The sequence below is a fragment of the Lacerta agilis genome, chromosome 2 (genome assembly GCF_009819535.1).
Source record: "Lacerta agilis isolate rLacAgi1 chromosome 2, rLacAgi1.pri, whole genome shotgun sequence".
NCBI classification, from domain to species: Eukaryota; Metazoa; Chordata; class Lepidosauria; order Squamata; family Lacertidae; genus Lacerta; species Lacerta agilis.
In genome coordinates, this window is record NC_046313.1 from 66177405 (window position 1) to 66203043 (window position 25639).

General features: G+C 42.6%; 1 protein-coding gene across 4 annotated transcripts; it reads right to left on the reverse strand.

The window, feature by feature from the left end:
* Nucleotides 1–4821: 4821 nt before the first annotated feature.
* Nucleotides 4822–25527, reverse strand: CDC25C (cell division cycle 25C). Of its 4 annotated transcripts, XM_033140517.1 has the most exons (16): nt 25349–25527; nt 23496–23612; nt 21153–21235; nt 19229–19262; nt 18230–18266; nt 17971–18060; nt 17630–17728; nt 16685–16813; nt 15561–15641; nt 14171–14326; nt 12889–12990; nt 7884–7946; nt 7308–7406; nt 6940–7073; nt 6696–6807; nt 4822–5252 (listed from the first exon to the last, which is right to left on the reverse strand). In XM_033140517.1, exons 1-16 carry the CDS (start codon nt 25357–25359, stop codon nt 5112–5114), a joined length of 1488 nt encoding a protein of 495 aa, XP_032996408.1. In that variant the 5' UTR covers nt 25360–25527; the 3' UTR covers nt 4822–5111. The 4 variants fall into 4 exon arrangements, with proteins under 4 accessions (XP_032996408.1, XP_032996406.1, XP_032996407.1 ...); XM_033140515.1 differs by lacking the exon at nt 25349–25527 and having other exon boundaries at nt 18230–18263; nt 23496–23709; XM_033140516.1 differs by lacking the exon at nt 25349–25527 and having other exon boundaries at nt 15561–15638; nt 23496–23709.
* Between the last annotated feature and the right edge of the window lie 112 nt (nt 25528–25639).

The window sequence follows — 25639 nt, forward strand, 5'->3', positions numbered from 1 at the left end:
GCTTTCTTAAGCTTCATTTTTATTTTATTTTTACAAATTAATATGTACCCATAGATATATGGAGCGGGCCTTTGAACCTACCCTGCATCACTTGTGACTCATAACTCAGTTAGCAGAGCACGAGACTCAATCTTAGGGTCATGGGTTCAAGCCCCACATTGGGAAAGACACATGCAGTGCAGAGGGTTGAACTAGAAAATGTTATCTAAATTTCAGTGGAAAAGGTTAATTTGGATTAAATTATTAGAAATTGCAAGATGGCATTCTGATGCATGTGGGCACTGCAAAACAAACAACTGCTTGCATGAGCAGCACCCATCCCAAAGCATCCTTAGAGAAGATATTATCCAGGATGACTGTTCTGCTGCTTTTGTGAATTAGTTGTATGTAGCAGAACAGTTTCAAAATGGCCCAGCGAAGCCATTTCCCGTAAGCGTCATTGTTGGGACATAGTGTGTAAACATTTTGCATATGTTTCAGTTAGTTGACATTTGCCATTCACAATGAGCAGAGCATGGCATTTTACTTGGAGCCATTGTTAGCTCAGTTCTGAGGGGTTTTTTTTTTTTGCCAACAGACACTGGCACACTCAGAGCAGACTCAGCAGAGTTAAGTTTGAATAAGTAGAATGCTTTTTGTATAGAACGGAGAAGTGCCTGTTTCAATATGCTCTTCTCTCCCTTGTTTTGCTTTCCCTCATCATATGCCCTAGTTTGCAGATGTGCAGTAAGTTTAGTGGCAGCGGAGTGCCTTCCTTTGCCCAAGGCAATCCTGGGTGAGTGTGCACTGGGAGAGATAGAAAGATGGGCCAGTGCCTCAGGACCAACAGCTGTTGAGAGGGCTAGCGTACTGTGCTGCCACTGACAATGAGCAGAAAGCTTACTGTGTTTCCCCGAAAATAAGACATACCCATAAAATAAGCCATAGCGGGATTTCTATGCATTTGTGCAATATAAGTCATACCCCGAAAATAAGCCATAGTGACGCGGCGCCTCCCTTAAGACCGCCTGGATAGGCGTGGCTATGCAGCATACTAATGTGGAGCGGTTAAAATAAGACATCCCCCCAAAATAAGCCATAGTGTGTTTTCTTGAGGGGAAAAAAAATAAGACAGTGTCTTATTTTCAGGGAAACACGGTAGAAGAAAAAGCCATCCTTGGCAGAACCTTAAAATTTTGGAAGCATTATAGAGTGCCATAAATTTCTTCCCTATGAACATTTAGAAGTACAGTGGTACCTCTGGTTAGGAACTTAATTCGTTCTGGAGGTCTGTTCGTAACCTGAAACCGTTCTTAACCTGAGGTACCACTTTCGCTAATGGGGCCTCCTGCTGCTGCTGCGCCGCCAGCGTGCGATTTCTGTTCTCATCCTGAGGTAAAGTTCTTAACCCGAGGTACTACTTCCGGGTTAGCGGAGTCTGTAACCTGAAGTACCACTGTAATCTGGTGGCTGTTAGCAAACAGGATCACTGTTCCATGCAAATAGAGAAAAGGAGAAATGTCAAGAGCAGGTGATGTTGGGCTAATCTCTCTCTTTCTCATTCACATGCTTGAAGCAAGATTTATCACCTGACAACAGTGCTGTTTTTTGATCAGATGAGAATACCCCCTTGCTTACAATTAGCATGGACACCTGGAAAGGCGGCAGCGTAGAGGCAGGTGTTTCCCCATTTCCTTTATCAGCATAGCCAAATGCTGCAGTGACTTTAGCTGGATACTGAGTAGAGGGCTTTCCCTTCCAACAGGACTTTGACCCTCAGCAGTGAAACTGCTGTGCACAGACGGGTTGTTGGCATGACTTCTGAAGCTGACAGGCCCGCTGCTCCCGGCCCTAGCAACAGAGGGGCACTTTTGTTGCTTTGTTTTTAATTAAGCCCCCGGGTACACAGAGCCAGCATCCAAGAAGAAGATTCTAGGTTCCAGTCACTATACAATATGTACTGAACCAAAACAGATGGGACTTCACAGCCACTACCCCAAAATACTTTGGAAACGGATAGAGGCTAGAACCTTGGGAGACTGGACGCTATCTGAGGACTCGGTTTGGACGCGTTCTTTCAGTTCGTGGGTTGGGTTACTGATGGTGGGCTTCAGGAAACAAGAAAATTAGAGAAAGGAGACAGTTACTTCTTAGCACCAAAGTAGTGCATGAGCACCAGGATTAAATGTTGCCTTGGGAGAAGAGCAGAGTAGGCTGGAGGAAAGAAACAGAGGACCAAATGGCAATGCCATTCTGCACAGCACTGAGTTTTGTCTCAGGTGCCAAAATGTCTTGGGCCAGCCCTGGCTTTAGTTGTGTGGCCACAGCAAAAGCAACAGAATGTATGGGGTAGCTGAAGGTATGACTATATCACAGTGATAGCCCCAGGCATTTTGCTGCCGGAACCAAGGTTCCAATGCCTCCCCTCTGCATTGCTTTAAAAAGCCTTACCACCCCATGCAGACATTAATTCCTGCCTTTCACCATTGCCAGTACTGCCTGAAGTAGGTTCCTTTGCCCTGATGTATGGCAGGACCAGCCTTGCATATACCAAATTGGTGTAGAACAGGGGTCAGCAAACTTTTTCAGCAGGGGGCCGGTCCACTGTCCCTCAGACCTTGTGGGGGGCCGGTCTATATTTTGGGGGGGGGAAAGAATTCCTATGCCCCACAAATAACCCAGAGATGCATTTAAAATAAAAGGACACATTCTACTCATATAAAAACACGCTGATTCCTGGACTGTCTGCGGGCCAGATTTAGAAGGTGATTGGGCTGCATCCGGCCCCCGGGCCTTAGTTTGGGGACCCCTGATGTAGAAGCTATCAATCACATGACATAATTATGACATCACACACTTGGCAGGTGGGTTGTCCCACCCACCTGTCAAATTCCCTTGTGCAGGTTTCCAAGGTGCCCCACAGCCAGCTGGCTGACGGGCATTTGGGTCCCACAGTGCAGGGGCTATTGCCCCAAGCTCAGTGTTTTGCGAAGTGCTGAGCATAGGGGCCAGCAAAGCATTAGGAGTTTTTTCTGCGCTATCAGTTTAATGAGCACCCAAAACATTAATTTGTATGCCTGCAGGGAGATGCTCCCAGATGTTGGAGGTGGTTTTTGCCCCCACAATAATGCACCAGTGATTATGTGAGCATATTAGTGCCTTTTGAAGAGCTTATCCATATGTTTGTTAAGCTTATACGAGCACAAATTAGAAGACAGCACATAAGGTAATTGATGTCTGCAGTGCCATCTGATTTGCGACTGCAATTTTGTGCTTGCTATTCATTTTGTTTCAGTTAGTTTTAAATCAGGTGAATGCCCTAGTACATTATAGATCCCATTAAATGCCAACTGCAGGGCTAAAGGGACCAAGCAATGGCCGAGTCAGAATATCCCTTTCTGCACCAATAACAGAAATAACTGTTGCAGCAAAACCAATAAAGAGCCTTGTGGCACCTTCAAAACAGACGTATTGTAGCATAAGCTTCTTCTAGAGTCCATCAGATGCTGTGGGACCCTAGCCCAGCCACAGCTTATGCTATGATAAACCTTAAGATGGCACAAGGCCATTTGTTGGCTTTTCTGCTACAGTTCTGTGCATCCTGACCCTTTACCAGGTTGCTTCCTGCTGTCATCATTTCATTCTGCCTAGAAGTTGCCACCCAGAGCTGACAGAAAGGATTTCCCCCCCTTACAGTACTCAAATTTGGGCTTAAGCGTTGCAGTGGCGCCATCTGGTGGCACATCTCTTTTGTAGCAGGAAATTTTAAAAATCTGCAGTAGGGACCTTTCTCCCGAAGCCTTCAAATCAAGGAGATGCCACTGCTTCATGAGGTTGCTCTTTATAATTCCATCAGACATTTAGGGAGCCCCCACCACACGCTAATGCTTTAAAGCTGCCTTAAACCTATTATCTTCATGTTGGGAATCCTCATAGATAGCTCATTTGCTAGAGCATGAGACTCTTAATCTAAGGGTTGTGGGTTTAAGCTACACATTGGGAAAAAGATCCCTGCATTGCAGGGAGTTGGACTAGGTGACCCTCGCGGTCTCTTCCAACTCTACATGAGGGACGCGGGTTGCGCTGTGGTCTAAACCATTGAGCCTCCTGGGCTTGCCGATCAGAACATCAACGGTTAGAATCCCTGTGACGGGGTGAGCTCCCGTTGCTCTGTCCCAGCTTCTGCCAACCTAGCAGTTCGAAAGCACGCCAAAAAGTGCAAGTAGTTAAATAGGTACCGCTGTGGCGGGAAGGTAAATGGTGTTTCCGTCACACTGTTCCATTGCGCCACATGACCTGGAAAGCTGACTGTGGACAAATGTCGGCTCCCTCGGCCTGAAAGCAAGATGAGCACGGCAACCCCATAGCCGCCTTTGACTGGACCAGGGGTCCTTTACCTTTATCTTATCTTCTTCCCTCAATGTCAGTAAATAAATAATATTCTGAACAAAAATGCCTCTACAGTATATTAAAATACAGGGTTATAGTCAAGTACTCAGATTAGACACATTGAAATTAATAGATCTAGGTTAGTCATGTCCACCAATTTCAATGGGCTTTCTTTGAGAAGGACTAACACTGGAGACAACCCGCATGCTTCATCACCCAGGTTTGTGTGGATCAGTTACAGTAGAGATGTGGTTCAAACTTAAAAGTTACAAAGAACCCCACCCACTCTTTGCATCCCTCTCAAACAACTTGTGTGCCTCTTATGTTTATAGGCAGTATATATTTTCAATAAATAAATAAATAAATAAATCTAGGCGATATTAGTTATATTTTCCCAAAATTGTAATATATCGGCCACTACACTGCACAGGAAGAAAAGCATATGCAAAGGAGTAACAGACATTATGTTCCAGTACAGTTTATTCTTCCATTAAAACCAGACACTTAAGTGCCAGTTCCCACTGAGCTCCTTCCCAAATGAAAACTTTTGGAAATACAAATGACGCTTCCCTAACATTTCTGAGCTCTCCTTATTGCAACAACTGACATGCATTCTTAAGTGCTGGCTTCCTCACTTTCTGAGCCTCTGTGTGGCGCAGTCAATTATAGAGATCTCAAGCTCTCCCTTTGTCAGGGAAGAGTCCTCTTAGAGCAGAATCCCTTCTCCAAGACCGCCTTTGTCCTCACGGCTTCATGAGACGTGCAACTAGACCTCTCCACCTCCGCTCTCCTGCCCATGTCTTGCTTCTGGTGCGGAACTTGAGCATCTCTGCCTTGAAGTCCTGGTGGCGCATGGGGCAGTAGCTCTGGGGCTCACACAGCTCCTGAGGGGAAGGGAGATGCAGCAGAATGCAAGGTCTGGAGCTTTTCTTTTAAAGCCAAAGACCCAGTGAATTCACCACAAACATATCAAGCTACAACTTAAGAAACCCCAAACAGCGCAATTCCAGCTCTTTGGCACATAGGAGGAGGAAAACTGAAGTCTTAAGGAGTATTTCAGTTAAAGGACGAGAAACCAAGAAAGGGTCTGGATGGGACTCAAGCAGATTCTGAATCTTATTTGGTTTCCTTTCCCTTCCATATTCTCCCGCTTCTACATACAATTAGCTGCTCAACATTGTTCCCTAGAAGCAATGCATCCTTTCCCCATCTAATTTCTTATGTCACACCAAAGGATTTCAAGTTCTACACAAGATACATATTACTTCTATGTCCCATGCCTCCTCCAAGGAGCTCAGGTTGAGTCGACCAGGTTATAGTAACATTCCTGCAGATTTGGTGTACTCCTATATGTGTGCAATATAGATTTCCCTAAGCTTCGTAAAGCACAGAATCCTGGGATTCCTACACAGCACTCAACAGTTTACCCACCTATATCCTCAATGATGAGGCCAGGCATAATCATAATAGGGAGATTTTTTTTTTAACCAACCTGCTGACCAGCATCTAGTAAGAGAAAGCCCTGACAGTCTGCCCACAACACAAACATGGGAGCTATAATTTTTGAGTTCCAAACAAGGCTACGACAAATGCACTGTACCATGGGGCTGTCCTTGAAGACTATTTTGTATTCTCATTTTGTATTTTCCTGTTGTGAACCACCCTGGGATCTTCAGATGAAGAGCAGTATACAAATTGAACAAACAAACAATGAACTTCAACTGGTCCAAAATACTGCAGCTACATTGTCGATGGGATTCTAGGCAACTCACCAGTTTTAAACACATTTTCACTGGCTTACCATGTGCTTTCAGTTGTAATTCAAAGTGCTGGTTTATACCTACAGAGATCTATGTTTGGATCAAGGAGTCCAAAGGACTGACTGTGCCCCTACTTGTTAAGCTTATTAAGGTGATCTTCCCCTGGTGTTCCCCTTCCAGAGGTAGAAGAGTGGAGACAGGACCTTCACTGAGGTGGCACCACAACTGCGCAATACCCTCACCAGGGTTGTTAGTCTGCTGCATATGTCACCTAATTTTAGGTGCCTGGTTACAAGTATTTCATTTGCCTGAGATTTTTAAATGAACAATAATTGATCCTTGGTTGCTTCTTGCTATCTCAGCTGTTAGAATTCGATCTGCTGCGTTATAGACACATTGTATAATAATCGTTTCAGGATTTGTTTTTAGTTATTGTTTTCTTGTCCCTCAAAACATGCACAAGAAGGTCGACAAGACATCATTTCCCCCATTTACTAGGAGAACCCAAATCTTGGAATGAGATGTTCCTGCGTGGTAGGATTATGAAGTCAAAGTCTTGGCTGTTACCTTGTATTCTACGAAGAAGTCCTTATAGCCACCCTGAAGGACATACAGTTCGGGATAGTGCAGCGCAGGATACTCATTCATGGCTCTGTCTTCTTCCCTCAGATAGCGACACCTTCAAGTAACAGCAAGGAAGGAAGAGTAAGCAGAAAGACAAGGCAAAAGCCACTCTATCAAGCAAAGGACCTCCAAAACCCCACCTGTTTATCCTGCTCCCAAGAGTTGCCTCACTGAGACCCACACTCACATCTTTGGGCCCCTCTCTGAGGAATATTCACAGTGGAAAACAAGGATGAGGCGCTTCTGAGGCGTTGGCGAGAGTAGAGGCTTCCTCAGGAAGGATTCAAATAGATCATCTTCCCTGGGGATATTCAGAGCCCCCTGTAGTTAGAAACAGAAAAGAAATTCTCAGAAATACCATGTAGGGATGAAGTATAAGGCATCAACATCAGCTGGTCGTAGTTGTCTAGCGTTGATGTGCAGAAGCCCCACCTGGAGGTGTTGGGGATTTAACCATGACGTTTTGCATATGCCTTGCCACTGAGCTAAGGCCATCCCATCATGCAGCCCATGGAAACCAATCACCACCCTTGATTAAGCACATGAGTCTCTCACCTTGATATGTCCTCCATCATATTCATAGGGGTAGCGACAGTCAATAATGTAGAACTTCTCTATTAGGCTTTGGAATTGGCCTTGGAGCAGAGCAGCCATCTAGAAGAACAGCAGAACAAGAAAGACCCAAGTTCATCTTGTCACTATCTCTCAAGCCTTACCTACATCGCAGGGCGGTTGTCAGGATAAAATGCAGCTAGAAATGGGGGAAGAATCATCTCTACCACCACCTTGAACTCCTGGGAGGGAAGATGGGCTAAAAATGAAGTAAACAAAACTACAAGCTCTACTATTTCTTTCCTGTCATTACATGGTTACCTATTATCTCCTAACGTGGAGGATAGCTCTAGCAGGTAACACAAAAGGTAGACTGAGGTCTAGCTGGGGTCCTTCAGTTAGTGCACAAAACACAAATCTGTATTGGGGTGGGAAGGACAGCTATATCCCCCCCAAGTACTTTCAGGGATTTTTATAGAACCAAATGAGGGTCAAGGAGCCAAAATTCAGCTGATGTGGAGGAAACCAAAGGGCCAAAGACACAGACACACACAGATAACAGAAGAGGTGATTGCTCACGGTCTCTGAAGTGATGTATTTCAGGTCCTGATGCCTTCCTGCTACTGTTGGCAGTGAATACACCTAGAGACAATGCAACCACATTCCACTTCAGGCTTTGCAATAGCTCCTGAGCCCCCCAGATCTCCCGAGCCCCAGCAAGATAAATTCTAAAACCAAAGCTGTGATCCTAAGTGCACTTGATTGGAACCAAGCCCTAGTGAACTCCATAATCAGACCTACTTCTGAGAAAACATGCAGACATTTGGCCTGCATGCACTGAATGTATCATTTGATTCCTGGTTCAAAAGCACTCCTCATGCTCTGAAAAGCAACGTAACCACCTGATTGATCTTTATTTGCTGGGCTGCATTTTCCGCAAGATTACAAGGCAGCGTTGAGAGTTCTACAAGAAAAGACAAAAGGCAAATGTCATCAATACCTTGGTAGTAAACGGAAAAAACGTGGAGAAACCTGAGGAAATCAGATGGTGTTTTCAAAGATTTTACAAGCAACTGTACAAGGAGGAGAAGATAGATGAAGCAGAAATTGACCGATTTCTGGAAAAGAATGGATTGCAAAAGGTCCCAGAGGAAAAACTAGTTACTCTCAACCACCCAATAACGACACAGGAGATAGAAGATGCGATAAATAACATGCAATTGGGGAAGGCTCCAGGACCGGACGGTTTAACAGCAAAATATTATAAGACATTGAAAGACTGGCTATCGCAGCCACTAAGAGAAGTATGCAACAAGATACTAGAAGGAGATAGGGCACCAGAGACGTGGAAGGAAGCCTTTATCACACTGATTCCAAAACCAGATACTGATAAGACTCAAATGAAAAACTATCGCCCAATATCCCTTTTGAATGTGGATTACAAAATTTTTGCAAATATATTGGCTACAAGATTGAAAAGAGTGTTGAAAGACTATATACATAGAGACCAAGCAGGTTTCTTGCCAGGAAGACAAATTAGTAATAACACGAGAATTATTGTGGACATTTTAGAAAAACTGGAGAGAAACATAAATACAGATGCGGCACTATTGTTTGTTGATGCAGAGAAAGCATTTGATAAAGTCTCTTGGACATTTATGAAAAAGAATTTGGAAAGGATGGGAGTTGGTCAAAAATTTTTGAATGGCATTAATGCCATCTATACAGAGCAAAGAGCTAAAGTAATAGTAAACAGTGTGATATCGGAGGAGTTTGAAGTTGAAAAGGGAACAAGACAAGGGTGCCCTATCTCCCCTTTACTTTTCATTACGGTCCTGGAAGTCCTCCTAAATATGATACGAAAGGACAAACAGATAAAAGGAATTCGTGTGGGAGAGAAGGAATACAAACTACGCGCCTTCGCAGACGATTTGATGTTATCCCTGCAAGAACCGGAAAGCAGTGTCCCCAGAGCTTTGGGAATAATCGAACAATTTGGACTTGTAGCTGGTTTCAAGTTAAACAAGCAGAAAACCAAAGTTTTAGGAAAAAATATGAGTGCAGAACAAATTCAAAGAATACAGGAAGGCACTGGCCTCAATTTTGTCAAAACAGTAAAATATCTAGGTATCAACCTCACAACCAAGAATTTGAACCTGTATAAGGACAACTACGAAAAACTGTGGATGGAAATAAAGAAAGACATGGAAATATGGACAAGATTGAAACTGTCGTTAATGGGAAGAATTGCCGTGATAAAAATGAATGTCTTACCAAGGATGCTGTTTTTATTCCAAGCCATACCAATTTTGGACAAATTGGATTGCTTTAAGAAATGGCAAAAGGACTTATCAAAGTTCATATGGCAGGGCAAAAAGCCAAGAATTAAGTTTAAGATCTTAACAGACTCCAAAGAGAGAGGAGGCTTTGCCCTGCCGGACTTAAGACTTTACTTCGAAGCAGCGGCCTTTTGCTGGTTAAAGGACTGGTTTAAACTAGAAAATGTTGATGTATTGGACTTGGAAGGGTATGATAATATGTTCGGTTGGCATGCATACCTTTGGTATGACAAGGCTAAGATCCACAGAACTTTTAAGTCTCATATAGTTAGAAAATCCTTATACCAGGCTTGGTCTAGATATAAAGACTTGTTAGAGAGAAAGACCCCTAGATGGATCTCTCCAGTGGAGGCCAAGGCCTACAAGAGACCGAACATGTCTGCAAATTGGTTAAGATATATGGACATATTGCAGCAGGAAGGGGACTCTTTTAAGCTAAAAAGCTACGATCAAGTGAAAAGTCAGGTCCCCGACTGGCTGCATTATCATCAGGTATATGAAACATTCAAAATGGACAAAAAAGTTGGTTTTCAAGTAGAAAAATCAAAACTGGAAACAGAACTGATAGAATCGAACTTTAAAAACCTTTCCAAAATGTATAATCCTTTGCTAGAGTGGCATACGAAAGATGAATTGGTTAAATCGTCAATGATAAATTGGGCGAAAGATATAGGACACAATATTATGATGGATGACTGGGAGGGATTGTGGCAAAAAGGTATTAAATTTACTGCTTGTCATAGTTTAAGAGAAAACATAATGAAAATGGTTTATAGATGGTATTTGACACCAGTTAAGATAGCCAGGATGAATACCAAAATGTCAGATGTATGTTGGAAATGTAAACATGCGAAAGGTACCCTTTTTCATATGTGGTGGTTGTGCCCAGTGGTAAATGCTTTCTGGGATAAGATTTATAACGAACTCAAGAAGGTAATGAAGGTTACCTTTTGTAAGAAACCAGAGGCATTTCTCCTGAGCATAACCAATGAAGAGATACCCAGTCAGGATAGAGTGTTTTTTATGTATGCCACAACAGCAGCTAGAATCTTATTGGCAAGAACATGGAAAGGCGAAGAGATACCAACGGTGGAAGAATGGCAGATGAAGATGATGGAATATATGGAACTCGCAGAGCTGACCGCCAGAATCCGGGACCAGAGGGAGGAGAAGGTGTCAAGGGATTGGAAGAAATTTAAGGATTATTTAGTCAAAACAGTAAAATTGAACATCTGAGCAGAATTAAATAGAATAGCGGCTTTAGTAGATATATGTTAGATAAAATTGTTGGTAAGATATTTTTGTGTGAAAAATTCAATTGTTAGGAATTGTGTTAAGATTTGGTGTTAAAGTTAAGATATGATTAAGCAAAGTAAAGTGTATTAGAAATTGAGTTAATGTGAATAGAACAAGATACAAAGCTACCTTGAAGATATATATGATTTTGAAGACAGTGGAGGGAATGGGGGAAGTCCCTCAAAATAGAGAAGATAGTAACAAGAAAAGTAAGAGGATAAATGTTAGTTTAAAGGTTGGTATATGTTTCTTTTTATTGTGATTGTTTGATTATGTTTTTGTGTTGTGTTTATGTATTGTATTTTGTATTTTTATATTGTGAATGTTGTTGTTTATGTTATGTTTTCCCTTTGTCTTAATAGAAAATAATAAAATCTTATAAAAAAAAAAAAAAGAGAGTTCTACAAGAAAAATCCTTTATAGTCTGAAAACTCATACCCTGTTGGCAGAATTACACAAATTGGGGGAAAGTACATATTTTATTGGAATTGTCAGGGGCAGATTGACACAGGTGATGCCACAAAGGGATAACATTGGGAAGATGCCTGGAGTGTAGCCCTATACAACCTTGTAAAGAGCAAAACACAGCAGATTGTGAATGAAGAGAGAATATTTTTGTTCTTTTCACTTTCCAGTTGATAGTATGATTAATGGCATTTTGTTCCACTTTTACATTGGAGAAATGTACAGTACTGCTGTTTAACTCTTAAGCACCAGAGTTATATTCAGCTTAGGTGCAAGTAACGTTCTAGCAACTTGTTAAAGATGTAACAAAGGACAGCTATTCTGGTAACGCTGAGCGGGTGCAAATAGGCTTTTTGGTTAATATGCAGCCACTTTTTTGAGGAGTTATGTTGCACTCCTGTTTGTAAAATGAATCAAGATGATGCAGCAAGAGACAAATGGGATAACCCATTCAGAACTTTCAGCAGACAGCCCCCATATTATAAAGCTTCCCTGCAATAAGAATAAAAAATGTTGAATGCAATGCCTTAGAGCAGTGGTTCCCAACCTTATTCTGGCCATGCCCCACCTAAGCATCTCTAAAATTCTGATTCCCTCCCCCCCCACCCGTGACATATAATTCTTACTATTCAAAAAGATGAACTCCTATTGATGTGGAGGAAACCTAAAAGGCCATTAACTGTTAATAACTCATTCTCAACTTGCCCGCCTGTGGGGCGTGTGCCCCACATTGGGAACCACGGCCTTAGAGTCTATGGATTGTGGAAAAAAATCTTATCTGATTCTGTATGACAATTGGTAAAACAAGACTTGCGGGAATGAACAGTACAGTGGCATCTAGGCCATATTGTACTATAACATTCAATTCTCATTAATTAGTACAGAACAGTTTAACATGAAGAAGTTTCTCCCTTTTAAAGATAGCTGCTGAAGTTTTGATGGGATTGTAGGAACTGAAAGGGATTTTGACACATGGGCAGGGCAACCCATATGTCAGTCACGTGGCATCAGTTATGCCATGTGACTTACAGATAGATTCGCCCACCCCATCTATCAAAGTTGGTGCACAGGGTGGGGCCACCAGAGCCGGAAACGTTCCCCACCGTTGAACTACCCCAATACAATTCTCATGCATATGTACCAATCTGGTTAAGATCTGCTTGACCCATGCAGGGATCTGCTTATAGAAAGGCATTATTAGTTGGGAACCCACCCAAATCATGCAAGTGGTCTTACAGCTAGGTCACAAAATCAGGCTTGTGTGTGTGTTTGTGTGGTATATCAATATCCACCCCAAGTCCACTTGTAACTCTGTGCTTGCCCTGCTTTGCCCAAAAAAGAGGATAAACTATCAACAGGCAGTTAAATATGTAGAAAGCTTGCATCTCCCAGCATCGGTCAACAATCAAGGTAAGAAATTCAGCATACCGGTAACTGGAGAGTGAAAGACAAAAGCCTGCCCCACAAAGGTTGAAGAAACCTACACAGGAGAAATCTCCAATCAGCTGCCTGAAGCTGTGGTCTTGATCCAGCGCTCTGACAATCTCCATGTCAGAAAGGGAGGCTGCCTTCTTCAAATGCATTACCTATATAAACAAAGCAGTCAGTCAGCAGCAATATGTAAGCAAGTGAATCCCTGCCCAGCTACCTTGCTTGTTTCTCTCTGTTCACACAAGTGTGACAGTAGAAATTACATGCTACCACAAGATACAGTGATGGCCTCCAATTTGGATGACTTTAAAAGGGTTTTGGAGAAATTCATGGCTATCAATGGCTTCGAGGACCCCATCTAGGCATCCTTTCTACTGTGCATGCATCATGGTTTGTGCTCATGATGCTATCAGGAAAATTGTATGCAATCAAACTTTCAATACCATTTGCTCACGCAAAAGTTCTCCTGATACTGCCTTGGCTGCAATCAGTGCACATCCTCAAGTTTCCAGCTAAAACCCCATAACTTTTTGTACTACAAATGTTACAGTTAATCTTTTCACTCCTGTTGTTAATGTACTATAGCACAAAAGTGCCCTGGCAATGTGGCAAAATGCATCTGCTCCTTTGTAACGTAGCCACTCTCCTATCCCTCCTGTTAACGCCCAAAATTGGCATTCCTGTGGGTGTTTTCTTTTTAATGGAAATGAGCAAACGTTTAGCACAGCAATCACAGCCTGAATATAAAAAACTTAAAAGGTGTTGAAATGAAAGTGTAGTGGCATGGCGTCACGGCATGACTAATTTGCACTCGGGGAAGAAAGAAGGGAATTGCGGGTAGCTGGAACACGAACAATGGAATGGGCAGAGTTGAAGTGTGGATGCAATGACACAGGTATGTTGGGGAAGCATCGCAAAACAACTGAGAAAACAGGATGATGTTTGGATGGCTCAGTACAAATCCATTTCAAATGCACTATGAATCAGAAACTGTGCTGCATACATCCACAACTAAACAGCAGTCTGATGGCTATATGCTGCCTCAAGGAACAAAGGCATTATGGGCTAAGAAATAACTGGTTGCTGGGGAAAGCAAGTGGGGAAAGTGTTGCAACACTCAGGTCCTGCGTGTGACACCCCGCCTCCCTGACATCTGGTGGACCTCTGCAAGAGGAGAATGCTGGACTAGATGGGCTTATTATCTGCATTATCAGGTGTGCTCTCATGACAGCAGCTATGCCCCAATAGCTACCTGTTGATACAGCACATGGGACTGCCATTCTGCTGTCACCACTTAGACCCAGGAACTCATACATGAACCAAGCAAGATCTTACCCCATCTGGCTCCTCTTGGGTTGGGCTGTGCTTCTGTTTCACCTTGATGGGTGCTTCGTCTTCATCTTGGCTCTTTGCTGCCTTCTTCAGTATGGGCCTGTTCAGTTTCTCTGGCAGTGATGGGGATCGGAAGAGTCGAGTCTTGTTCATAGAGACCTGCTCAGAGTGGCACATAGACAGTGATGAAAGTTGGGGAGCAGTGGGGAACTCCCTTGCTTCATCGACAAAGTTTCAGGGCTCCTACAGAAAAGGCTGGTGGTGAGCAGCACCAGCCTCATCATCAGGATTTTAGTTTTTGGCAATTACTAGATAGATCAGGGATGGGGAGCTGAAAGAGCAGATTCTTATTTCCCCTACTCCCACTGCTGGACCCAAATTTGACAAGTAGGAATCCACCTGATGTCACATGATACAACATTCTAAAGAACAAAGGTCAGCTGTTTGGGGCAACTTCAAAGCACCTATCTTTTTACCTTTCTTAGTACAGAAAGTATTAATCTGATGTGTAGATATCTTTCCTGTTCTGCTTAGTTCAAGAGGGTTCTGGAAGGTTTCTTCTCTGTGTGAAAAGTTCTTGTTTGGGTTATTCCTTCTGAGAAGCCGAGTACAGCTGGTTTAAACTGGTTCTGTTACCTTTCTGTCAATGTCATGCTGACTATTATAGTCAGGCCAGAAGAAGCCTGGGTTTCACTTACTTTCTCTTTCTATCTCTTTGTTCTGGTGTGGTGCATAGCTGTCAACTTTTTCCTTTTTTTAATGGAAATTCCCTTACTCCGAATAGGATTCCTCGCAAGAAAAGGGAAAAGTTGACAGCTATGGTGTGGTGTTCTGTTCTGTATATAGTGTTAAGTTTAGTCTTATTATAAGTTAATTGAGTTTAAGTTAAGTCTGCTGCAACTGGATTTCTGATGCACTGTGCCAATCCTGAATGTATTGGATTTGTGACCATTATGCTCATTTTCCTTCAGTAGCATTAAAGCTCTGCTGGATGAAGTACAATTGCCTCTGTTCTATTTGTTCAATTGCCTCTGTTCTACTCTGCAACGCGTTTAAGTCTTTCCTCCACACGCGTGACAATTATGACCTCAGGTGGTTGGCAGGTAGGTGTGACTTGGCTAATTTGGTCTGGCATGCCTAATTAAGCATACAAGCTAGAGGTTTCCCATCCCTACTTTCATCTGAAGGAACATCACAGCTTGGAGGGGAGGGCTAAACCTTTGCTCCCTGTGTGCTGTATCCTGAATTACCCATTCAGCCTAAGATTAAATGTTAAGAAATTGTTTAATAAACCCTGATGCAGTTTCTAATTACAAATTCAGGGTTCCCTCTAGTCTGAATCTTACTTGCCATGGTCAGCCAAGGAAGGCTGGGTTTGCTATATATTACTTGCCTCACTGACACTGATGTCCTGGGTAAGAAGTGGTCCAGAGAGCAAAACAGCCATGCTGGAGAGATGCCCAGAAAGTGCCTTCTAAGAGAAACAAAGGAAGGATGCAGAACCAAAGCAGTATTTCACAGTATGAAGACAGGAAAACTTAAAACTGTTTCCTCCACCCATAAGAAGAAACAACATGACCCTCCCCTTTATTGAACTGACATAGTGTTTCTGTACAGAAAAAAACAGTTGTTGTCCCCACCAGCTTATTAGTACTACAGATGCCCAAAAGCTTTGCACACAAGCTTGCCACGGGGAGGAATACCGGTAATTGCATATGGTGGTTCAGCTTTGGGGACAGATGACCATTAATAGTAGATGGAATAAGGGAACCTTGAGTTTTAGGGGTGGACAAGGAGTGTAATTTTGGTATGACAGAACAAAAATGGGAAAAGTAATCAGAACCTATTTTTGACAACCTTGCCTAGAATTCCCATTAAGCGTAATGTATGAAACCACTGTGATGTTTTGCGCCTTCCTCCATATAAAAACTACTGCACTTGGATCAAATATCCCTGTTGAGATCTCACAAGGAACTTTCGCATTTCATCATTTCCCTACTCTCAACCATTTACTGTAGGTGGTTGGATGAATCTTGCGAAAATGACAATGGATGGAAATCAGCTGAATTGTATCTAGGTTTTCAGAAGTCACGATCCTGAAATCAAGACTAGATCATATTTAGGGTGGCAGGTGAAATACAGAAGCTGCTCAGCACAGTTATGGCAACAGTGTGAAGAAAATTCAGTGGCCCATTATGAACGCTTTACTATTACAGGTGTTGGGACACAAACATATACTTTTGAGCAAAATACCTACAAGTCTTCTAATGCTGCGTAATGTTTCAATGCAATAGTTGGCAAGTCCACGATTCAGCCATTACCAAACCACACTTATCAAAAGGCTCTAAGCTCTCTCTCCATCTACACTGGGAGCTTTGTAATAGGAACAGATCCAACACCACTGTGCTCTGGCACCCCTGAGATCCATAGCTGGGAAGATCTGCTTTTTCCATTTTCTAAGATTTCTTGCTTTTCACAAATGCCAATAATGGAGTGAACATATCACATTTGTCTCACCTCAGTCTCTTCCTGTTCAGGGCAGAGTTCTGGAAAGCCATCCAAGGACTCTGGCATTCCTGGTGGCGTCACTGCAGTAATTGGGCTGCCAAGATCTTTCATCTCATACTCCTCTAGATCACCTGCTTCCTGTCAAGAGAAAAAGCTCACAGCTGGCACCTATTGATTCTCTGGCATGAAAATGCCCATTACATCTGATATATGTGTGTGTGTGTATCTATCTATCTATATATCTTTCCCCCGGAACTTTTATATATCTGTGGTTGGGTAATTTGGCTTTTATATTAGTTTTCTGTACTAGTAAATATTTGATTGTCTTTAACTGTTGAGATGAAATCCACTTGTTCTGTTGGTACGCCTTTTTTGTCTCGATACTTGAATATTCCTGTAAGTGCATATGCTATTTGTTAGTTTTGGCAATTCAAAATGTAACCATATATATAACTGCACATTAATTGATTCCCTTGGTGAGCCACACCTCCCTTGTAAGAAGGGACAAACGATGCACACCACAATGAAAGCTGGCACCTAAAAATGACCAGCATATGGAGGCTAGCATCCACCAACATTACATGCCTTACTGCTGGAAGATTTACTCTGAGCTCCCTAACCAAATGCTTCATCCCCCATTCATGTCCAATGGAGAAGTTCCCTGCATCATGAAGCTTGAAAGACTGGCTTGAATTGGACATTTAAATGGATTACTCTGTTAGACTAATGCTCCCAAGGAACGGTGATTTTTGTAGAAGAGGAAAAATATGTAAAACCGCAACGCATGGATTCCCATGTATCAGCGTAGGTGAAACCAAAAACATTATAAATCAAATTATGGTGTTGCCCATACTGAGAAATGGTAGATCTGACTACTACTTCAGATCTATACCCACACATAGCTGAAAAGGCCCAAACCTATATTTGAACAGCAAGTAACCAGTATTAACTTACCAGCATAGTAGCATAGGTCAGCTGTGCATCTGGTGGTTTTTTCCAGAACAGCAGGGATTTGGGCATGCTCCACCCTGGGTGCTTAAAAGGGCTACCCTCCTGGAAGGAGATAAGGAAAGGAGATGGCTTTTAGAGTTGAGAACTACCCCTGGAATCAAGAACCTAGGCAAGTTTCCGGAAAGTTAAGCTAAGTGTTATAACCATGAAGTGAAAAGGAAGGCCCTAGATTCTGTTCCCTTCTGGTAAGCAAAGACTTCTGCCTGCCTGATATCCCACTCTGCACCTTACTAATATGGCTGGAAACCCCAGCTTGCTGCAAAAAAATAAAAATAAATACTCACATTCTCTTTGTTCATGGAAGGACTGCTGATCACCCTGCTAATGCGTCGGAAGCAGCTTGGAGTGTCTGGTGTGCTGCACAGTACCTGGGACTGAAAGGCCAAGCAGAGAAACACATTTTCTGTAAATTAATACCTGTATTGGTTGTGAATCTTAGAACTGGGACCCCAAGTCCTCTGACTCATTATCTCATAGTTCCCTGGCAGCAGAATATTACAAAGAGGTGAATGAATTCCACCTCACCAGACAGGAAATACTCACCTGGAACAATTGTGAACACTGGCTCCCTGAATGTCTGCTGGGTGAAAGAGACAACTAGTCAGAAAGCCTTCTGATTGAAAAAGAGCGATCAATCTGTCAATCCCAATCTGCCTTGCAAACACTTCCTAGAAGTCCACTGGGATGGTAACACTTGTCCAGCAGGAGGAGATTCCAGCCATTTTTTCAGTCTGAAGAATTGAGACAAGGTCTCATGGCCTTCCTGGAAATCACTTTAGAGTCCACCTCCTGGTTCATTCACAGGACAGTTCCATATTTTATAAACATGGTGTTAAGTTCATGCTACCCAGTCACTTTTCATATTTCCAACATCTGGGAGTCAACTTCTAGATGACACACAAAACCAAACCCCAATGTTCTCTTTAGTCTCACAATAAACTAACCTAGCAAAGTCCAAATCTTTAGTATGCTGGTGTACAAAGAAAAAGCAGTGCCAGTCCTTTGCACAGCCATTTTGCTTATGAATCCTGATGAGCAAAATATCATCAATTGGACCAGCATCTTATAGATTCAGCACCCTTAGCTCAGGGACAGGGGCTTACTGATGTGGGTGCATGAAAATTAAGCAATGGACCAACCACTCTCCACCTGCATTTGGGTTAGAATTTTCCAACAGAGACAGACAGACATTCAGAGGGTAAGGCACCCTTTCCCTGTACTGCTAAAACCCCACATTCTATTCATGTAAATGAATCTAGCTGCAGTACTTCATCTATATTGTGAATAAATCCATCTAAGGCTGAAAAGGTCTGGCTTGTATTTCACTACAGTTTGGGTCAAACTATTGATATGAATGTTTGGGACTGCAAATATCAAGAGCTTTGGCAACTCAATTTGCCTGGTAGACCCAGATGGTGAAACAGGCATGTATGCTCTACCTGTGTACATCAGGCATGGAAGTTACGTCATTCCATAAAAAAGCCACCGCAATGCGTGGCCGGGTCAGCTAGCATGCTATAAGAATGTGATGGCATAACTTACAGCTTATTCTGGAGTTCCATTGAACCCTTCTGACCTGTAAAAGAAGAAAGAAATCAGCAAAAGACCAGAAAAGATCCAGGCTTGAAGTGTAAGTGACAAGATAAAAGCCAGAAGAAGTTCCTACCTGTAAAAATGGCTTAACCACTGGTTCCCAAACTCCCCCCCCCCCCAATGGACCACTTGAAAATTACCTATGGTCTTACCAGACCACTTAACTGATTTTTCTTCCTTTTGTAGCAATTGTAACAGCTGCGCTATATGCTGACTTTTAATTGCATTTTTAATTGCTTATTTTATTTAGTACTAGCTGGCCCAGCCACGCGTTGCGGTGGCTTTTTTTGTGAAATGGAAAAGGAAGATCTCTCTATACACCGTATTTTCCGGCGTATAAGACCCCCAACTTTTCCAGTTAAAATATAGAGTTTGAGATATACTCTACTGCACATTCTCCACCTGGCGAATAAGATGACCCCTGACTTTTGAGAAGATTTTCCTGGATTAAAAAGTAGTCTTATATGCCAGACTATACAGTAAATGTAAACTGTCCATGCCCACAGCTTCTCCCGTTGAATTTCCGCCTGCCTCCTCTCCGTCTTTCCCGTTTCTTCCTCCCTCCACACAGCTTCTCCCGCTGAATTTCCGCCCGCCTGCCTCTGTTCCCCCCCCCCCCGTTTCTGCCTGCTACCTTCCCCTCCCCTGCAGTTTCACTGGTCACCCCTAAACTCTGTTGCTTACTGCTGTATAATTGCAAATGGAGCTCGCGTTCTGGAAAGCGGCTGTCGATTGCTGTGGCCTGGGAAGGCGCACACGCAGACGGCTTCTTCGGGGGTTGGTGGCCTCCATTTTTGCCCCACATTACCATAGCAACCTGACCTCGCAACGCCGCCTGGCCTCAAAGCCCAGCTTCTCTCCTGTCTCTTGAGGTTTGGTCGTGTAGTAGCAGCTCTATTGCCCCCCCCCCCGCCTCTCTGCAAACAGCTGCCTGCTTGTTATGCGTTGTCAGGCACCTTGAGGCAGTGGCTGAAAGTTAGGCCGCAAATGGCGGAGAGCCGTTTGAGGTGGCGGCTGTAAGTTGTTGCCTTGGGAGTTGGGTGGCGCCTTTCTATTGGTTGCTGGTTGTGATGTCAGTGCTGTTGCTGGTGACATCTAATAGGCGCGCCAATTTTTTTTGCATTTATTCTTTATTTTAGGTATGTCAGGTGTGATTTTTTTGAAATTTAATTATCCCATGTTATTCCCTGATGGTCATGGAATGCTGTGTCCTAATTTGATACTGTTTGGTTCAGCGGTTACAGAGCAAGTTGGTAACACCCGCGCATGCAATGGGAACATTTTAATATATATAGATATTGTATTTTATTGTATTACAATCTGCATTCCATATAATTTAAACTGTAATTCAATAAAATACAATATAGGAAATAAAAGAAGCAATGAAAATACAACTAAAAACCCAATATTAATATTTATTGCAATCATGCCACAGACCGCCTGAATGAAGCTTGTGAACCAATGGTGGACAACAGGCCAGTTTGGGACCCCTGCCCCAGACTAACCAGAAAACAAATCACAAAAGCCTACTGAAAGCACACAATGAGGGGTGCGGCTTGGGAAGAGAGCTTTCCCAAGGTTCTAATAGAATGGCAGTGGGAGAGTCCAGGGCACTTGTTTCCACAAGTTGCCTGGCATGTTAACATGTAATCAAATTCTCTGAGGGGGCTTGGTTTACTGACAATTTTATGCTGCATTTCTTATGGTTATTTTATTTTAGTGAGCCATTCAGATAATGTTGTCATTGGGCAGCCAATATAAATGCCCTAACACATTAGCCGTTTGAACAGAGCTACAGGAATAAAGACAAGCAGCAGCATGCAGAGAATTGTGCTGCTGGCAACAACTATTACAGTACCAGTTTCCAATGTACCTGGGGACTGGCTGAAGTTGAAGGCAATTTCCTCTTCACCATTGCTGAGATTGGACAGATCTAGGCAGCGTCTTGGTGTATCCCTGCATGAACAAAGTCACAGGAATGCTTGTCACACACATCTTATACAAATTAATACAGGACATAAAAGACTGAATTTCTGATTGAAATATAGTTTGTGAGTGTTTTCTGGTCTGTGTGCTTCTCTCCTAAGACAGTAATCACAATTAGTAGACAAACTGCTTTCAGCTGCCATTTCATCAGCTTCTACTATACATGATCAGGGGATGACAACCATCTTAGAATGATGCACCAGAGAAATAATTACTAAGGATTGAAATCAGATTAGGATTTAGATGAAGTGAGATGCATTTAACTCACTGACTACCTTAAACCCCATTTGCCAACTTCCATCAGGAACCTAACCATGTCTACTCAAAAGTAAGTCCTATTGAATTCATTGAGGCTTTATTCCAGGTAACTGGGTTAAGTTTGCAGCTGCAGTCTGGCTCCAGCACTACATCACTGCCACAGGGACACCATTCAGAGAGAACTTAAGTTTTTTTATTATGATCTGCTTTTTATTATGATCTTTAGAATTAGCTGCTGTGTTTTGATTAATTGTAAATGCTATTTTTTAAAAAAGTGGCTATCACCTGTGATTTTATATACTATTGCTTTGCTATGAATGTTTTGGGTGGTATTCAATGCACTCATTCTGTCAACACAAGGACTCAGTGGACCTTCCCCTCTTCCTTTCCTCATATGCCCCCTATATCTGGTCCAGGTCTCCCACCCAATCCTCCAAAGCAAATTTGGGGATGGTGTGGGGCACACACAAAGGAGGGGGGTTCTGTTGCACTAACAGAACAAGTGCATTTGATGAATTTTCTCCACATTGTCGGTGTGTGTCATTGCCACCATTTGTACTTTTAATGCACAGAGCAAAATAGCATGTTTCAATGCAAATAATATTTTATAGATAATGAAAGAAAAATTGTGACTAATTAGCACAAACCAAATTTAATTATGGAAGAAAATAAACCACAATGTATGCTGCTCATCACTAAATACAAACTAGGTCAAATGCAATATGGTTATGCTGGCAGTTCTCAATAATTATTTCACCAGTATCCATGAAAAAGACAGTCACCCAAAGTACTAGAGATGAAAATTTACATTTATTTTTATGTTCAGGAGCCTTTACCACAGCTTTCAAATAATCATAGTGTTATGTACTGAGTTGAATAGGATCCAAACTGCAGCAGGCTGATTGGTCCTAGAACAATAGGATTGAGATTGCAGCAGTCTGACTGGTCCCAGAACAATAGGATTGAGATTGCAGCAGTCTGACTGGTCCCAGAACAATAGGATTGAGATTGCAGCAGTCTGATTGGTCCCAGAACAATAGGATTGAGATTGCAGCAGTCTGATTGGTCCGCAGGAGCCACCCAATCCAGCTCCAGGTGGAAGTGAATCTGCACTCTGATTGGCATACAGGAGTATCCCGGAATTAGCCAATCACGTGGGGCCCATTGTGTAAATAGTGTATATAAAGCAAACGTTTTGGGGGAACTACAGTCCTCACTACTATGAGCTGAATAAAGAGCATGAAATTCACACTCGACTCCGAGTATCTTTCACATAGTTTGGGCTGTAGCCTATTTACCTGTTATTTCCCTAACAAATGACGTACTTGCCAAGGCCATTAAATTTCCAGCAGTTCAACTGATTTAGGCCTCTCCTTTTCAAACCCCCGTCTTACAATAATAAATGCAGGTCCCACTATACAAAAATTCACTTATGTTCATGTTAATACTCACACCTTACTATACATACTGCAGATTCCGATTTCCAAACAGTCAGACCAGTGTGTAGTACTGTAAACAAATGAGTAGCCTTAAACAAGCCTTGTGTTTTGCTGGTCCCCATTGGCCATTTTGCCAGAGACCATAGCGGGAGGAGAGATTGGACAAACAAAGCATTTTTCCTTCCTTGTTTGCCTTTTGCAAGGTTTCAGAGTTTTTTTGTCATTGAGGGGTCAAAATTCTGTGGTCGGGAACACATTTTCCCATAGGAATTATTGGAAATTGTTGACTCATTGTGCAAACAACTCACCTAAAGAATGATTTCCTGTGACTGCATTGTGTTCAGATAGCAATAGTTTGTAAGTTATATGTGCATGCATACTTCACAGAGATAGTCAACTGAAAAATTAATTAAACATTTGAAACTACCTAACTTGAAACATATTGTATCTACTCATTATGCTGCTAAATTAAGGAAACTGGGAAAATGCAATGTTTTCCACCTCACTTCACTATTCTGAAAAGAGAAACTTACCCGGTTAATGTGCTAAAGATCCTGAAACCCGGAGTTAGGCTAGAGATTGGGGTAAGAGGTGCCTCTGAAGTAAAGGATAGTGAGAACTCAGCATCCTGGAACATAATCATCCTGCATCTGGATAGGAACCCAAGACACAAATGAGAAGCATCAGCCTCTGTGGGGGAAAAGTTCTCAGACATGGTTTGACACAGAATCCACTGAGCAGCTGCCTGTGGAGAACAGCAATTACTATTTATATACTGCTTTTTATTATAACCAGACTATCTTACAGCATAAACACAAAAACTGCAATATAAATACAGTTATCATTGAAATTGTTAAAACAACATACATAACAAAACTACAACTTGACAGCAGTGAGGTTCAAAAGAACCACTCAAAACTGAGAGTGATAAGATTAAAATAAAAAATAAAAAAATACATAGTAAGCCCGCAATTTATGCACATTTAACTTGTGTGCATTCAGCTTTATGCATTTGGCAATTAAAGTAAATAAGGAGGGGGTAGAATGGGGGTGGGCATCCAGGAAAAGCCTTTGGCAATCCCACTTGCCATTGCACTCTATGTTTTGACAATACACAATTTTGGCTTTAGGAGCGAACCCTGGAATGGAACCCTCACGTAAATTGAGGGGTTATAAATTTAAAAGATTATAAACCCATCAAAATACGCATCTTCCATTTCCAAGGCTAAGCAAAAGTCAAATTCTGGCCATTTATGATTAAAGCCAATAATGTCATACATGGCTTGAATCAAGCTTATGGGTTTGCAGAGGAAAGCATCCTGCTGTTGGTAAATTATCACCAACACAGCTTTGATAACGCAGTTACTGCCGTGTGTTCCTGTTGCAGTTTGTCTCCCAGCGACCTCACCCTTCCCCGGCCCCACACGTGTAGGAATATCTGCTAGTTTCCTGCACCCGTCAGTCCATGGAAGTTTAATCCCTTACAAAGCTGCGTTTATTCAGGTCGTTGAAGACTCTCCTCCAGTGCCAAATTTACATATAAACTAGACAAGCTACAGCTTAGGGCCCCACTCTCTTGCCCCCCCCCAAAAAAAAATAAAGAAAAAAGCCTGGATGTACATTTCCAAAAAATAATATAAATAAAACAAAACCTAAATACAGCAACAGTGTTTTGTGTTGTGTAGGCTCCTATGATGTAAGCAATGGGCCCCGCCTGTTCCCTGCTCCCTCAAATATCACTGGTTTGCTATTATTTCATGTTATAGCAAGTTTCTAGAGACTATGAGTCTTTGTAAACTGTTTCTAAAGGAACTTTTGTTATTGCCAAATGCCAATGTGTTTGCCTTATTAAGTTTGTTATGAATAAAAAAATCATTTTAAGTTTCTTGTTGTTCAGTCATTCAGTCGTGTCCGACTCTTCGTGACCCCATGGACCAGAGCACGCCAGGCACGCCTATCCTCCACTGCCTCCTGCAGTTTGGCCAAACTCTTGTTATTAATCACTATTAATATACTTAATTGTATTTCAGTTCAACAATTGCTTTGATAAAAAATCCTATTTTGTTATGTGCAAATGGCTTTAGATACCTTTTAAGTCCATAAATTACCATCATAGCATATATTCAACACAAAAAACAGCGACAATTTGCTGTTGACAAAGGACAGCTGGACATATAAAGGGCCCCATTATCTCATCACTCCTAAATGCTCTCCTCCAGAGTCCCTTGACCCCATACTGCAAACATACAAGGGCAGCCAGAACCTGCAGCTCCAGGCAGATAGAGCCTCGACTGCTCCCCACCAAGGGAATCTCTCCGTCCCCTCGAGGACTGCCACTCCGAGCAGAGCTCATCCCACCGCACCGCTCCCGTTCCCCCAAACCCACCTGCTGCCCATGGACGCAGCCGCGCCGCTCGCCCAGCCCTTCCCTCGCCAGGCTGAAGGGACAGATTCGAAAGCGGACAGCAGCCTGGGAACTTAAACCTGCCGCCCGAACCGCCAGCCAATCCCAAACGCCATCTTCTTCGTCAACCAACCACCGAAGCACGGAGGAAGTGGAGCCCTAGCTACGGCTCGAACAGCATTTTAATTGGCCAACGTGACCACGTGCGTCAAAGGGGCCCTGGAGCACCTATTGGGAGAGCGTAGTGGTGGTAGGCAGGGCTTTGCTTACCAC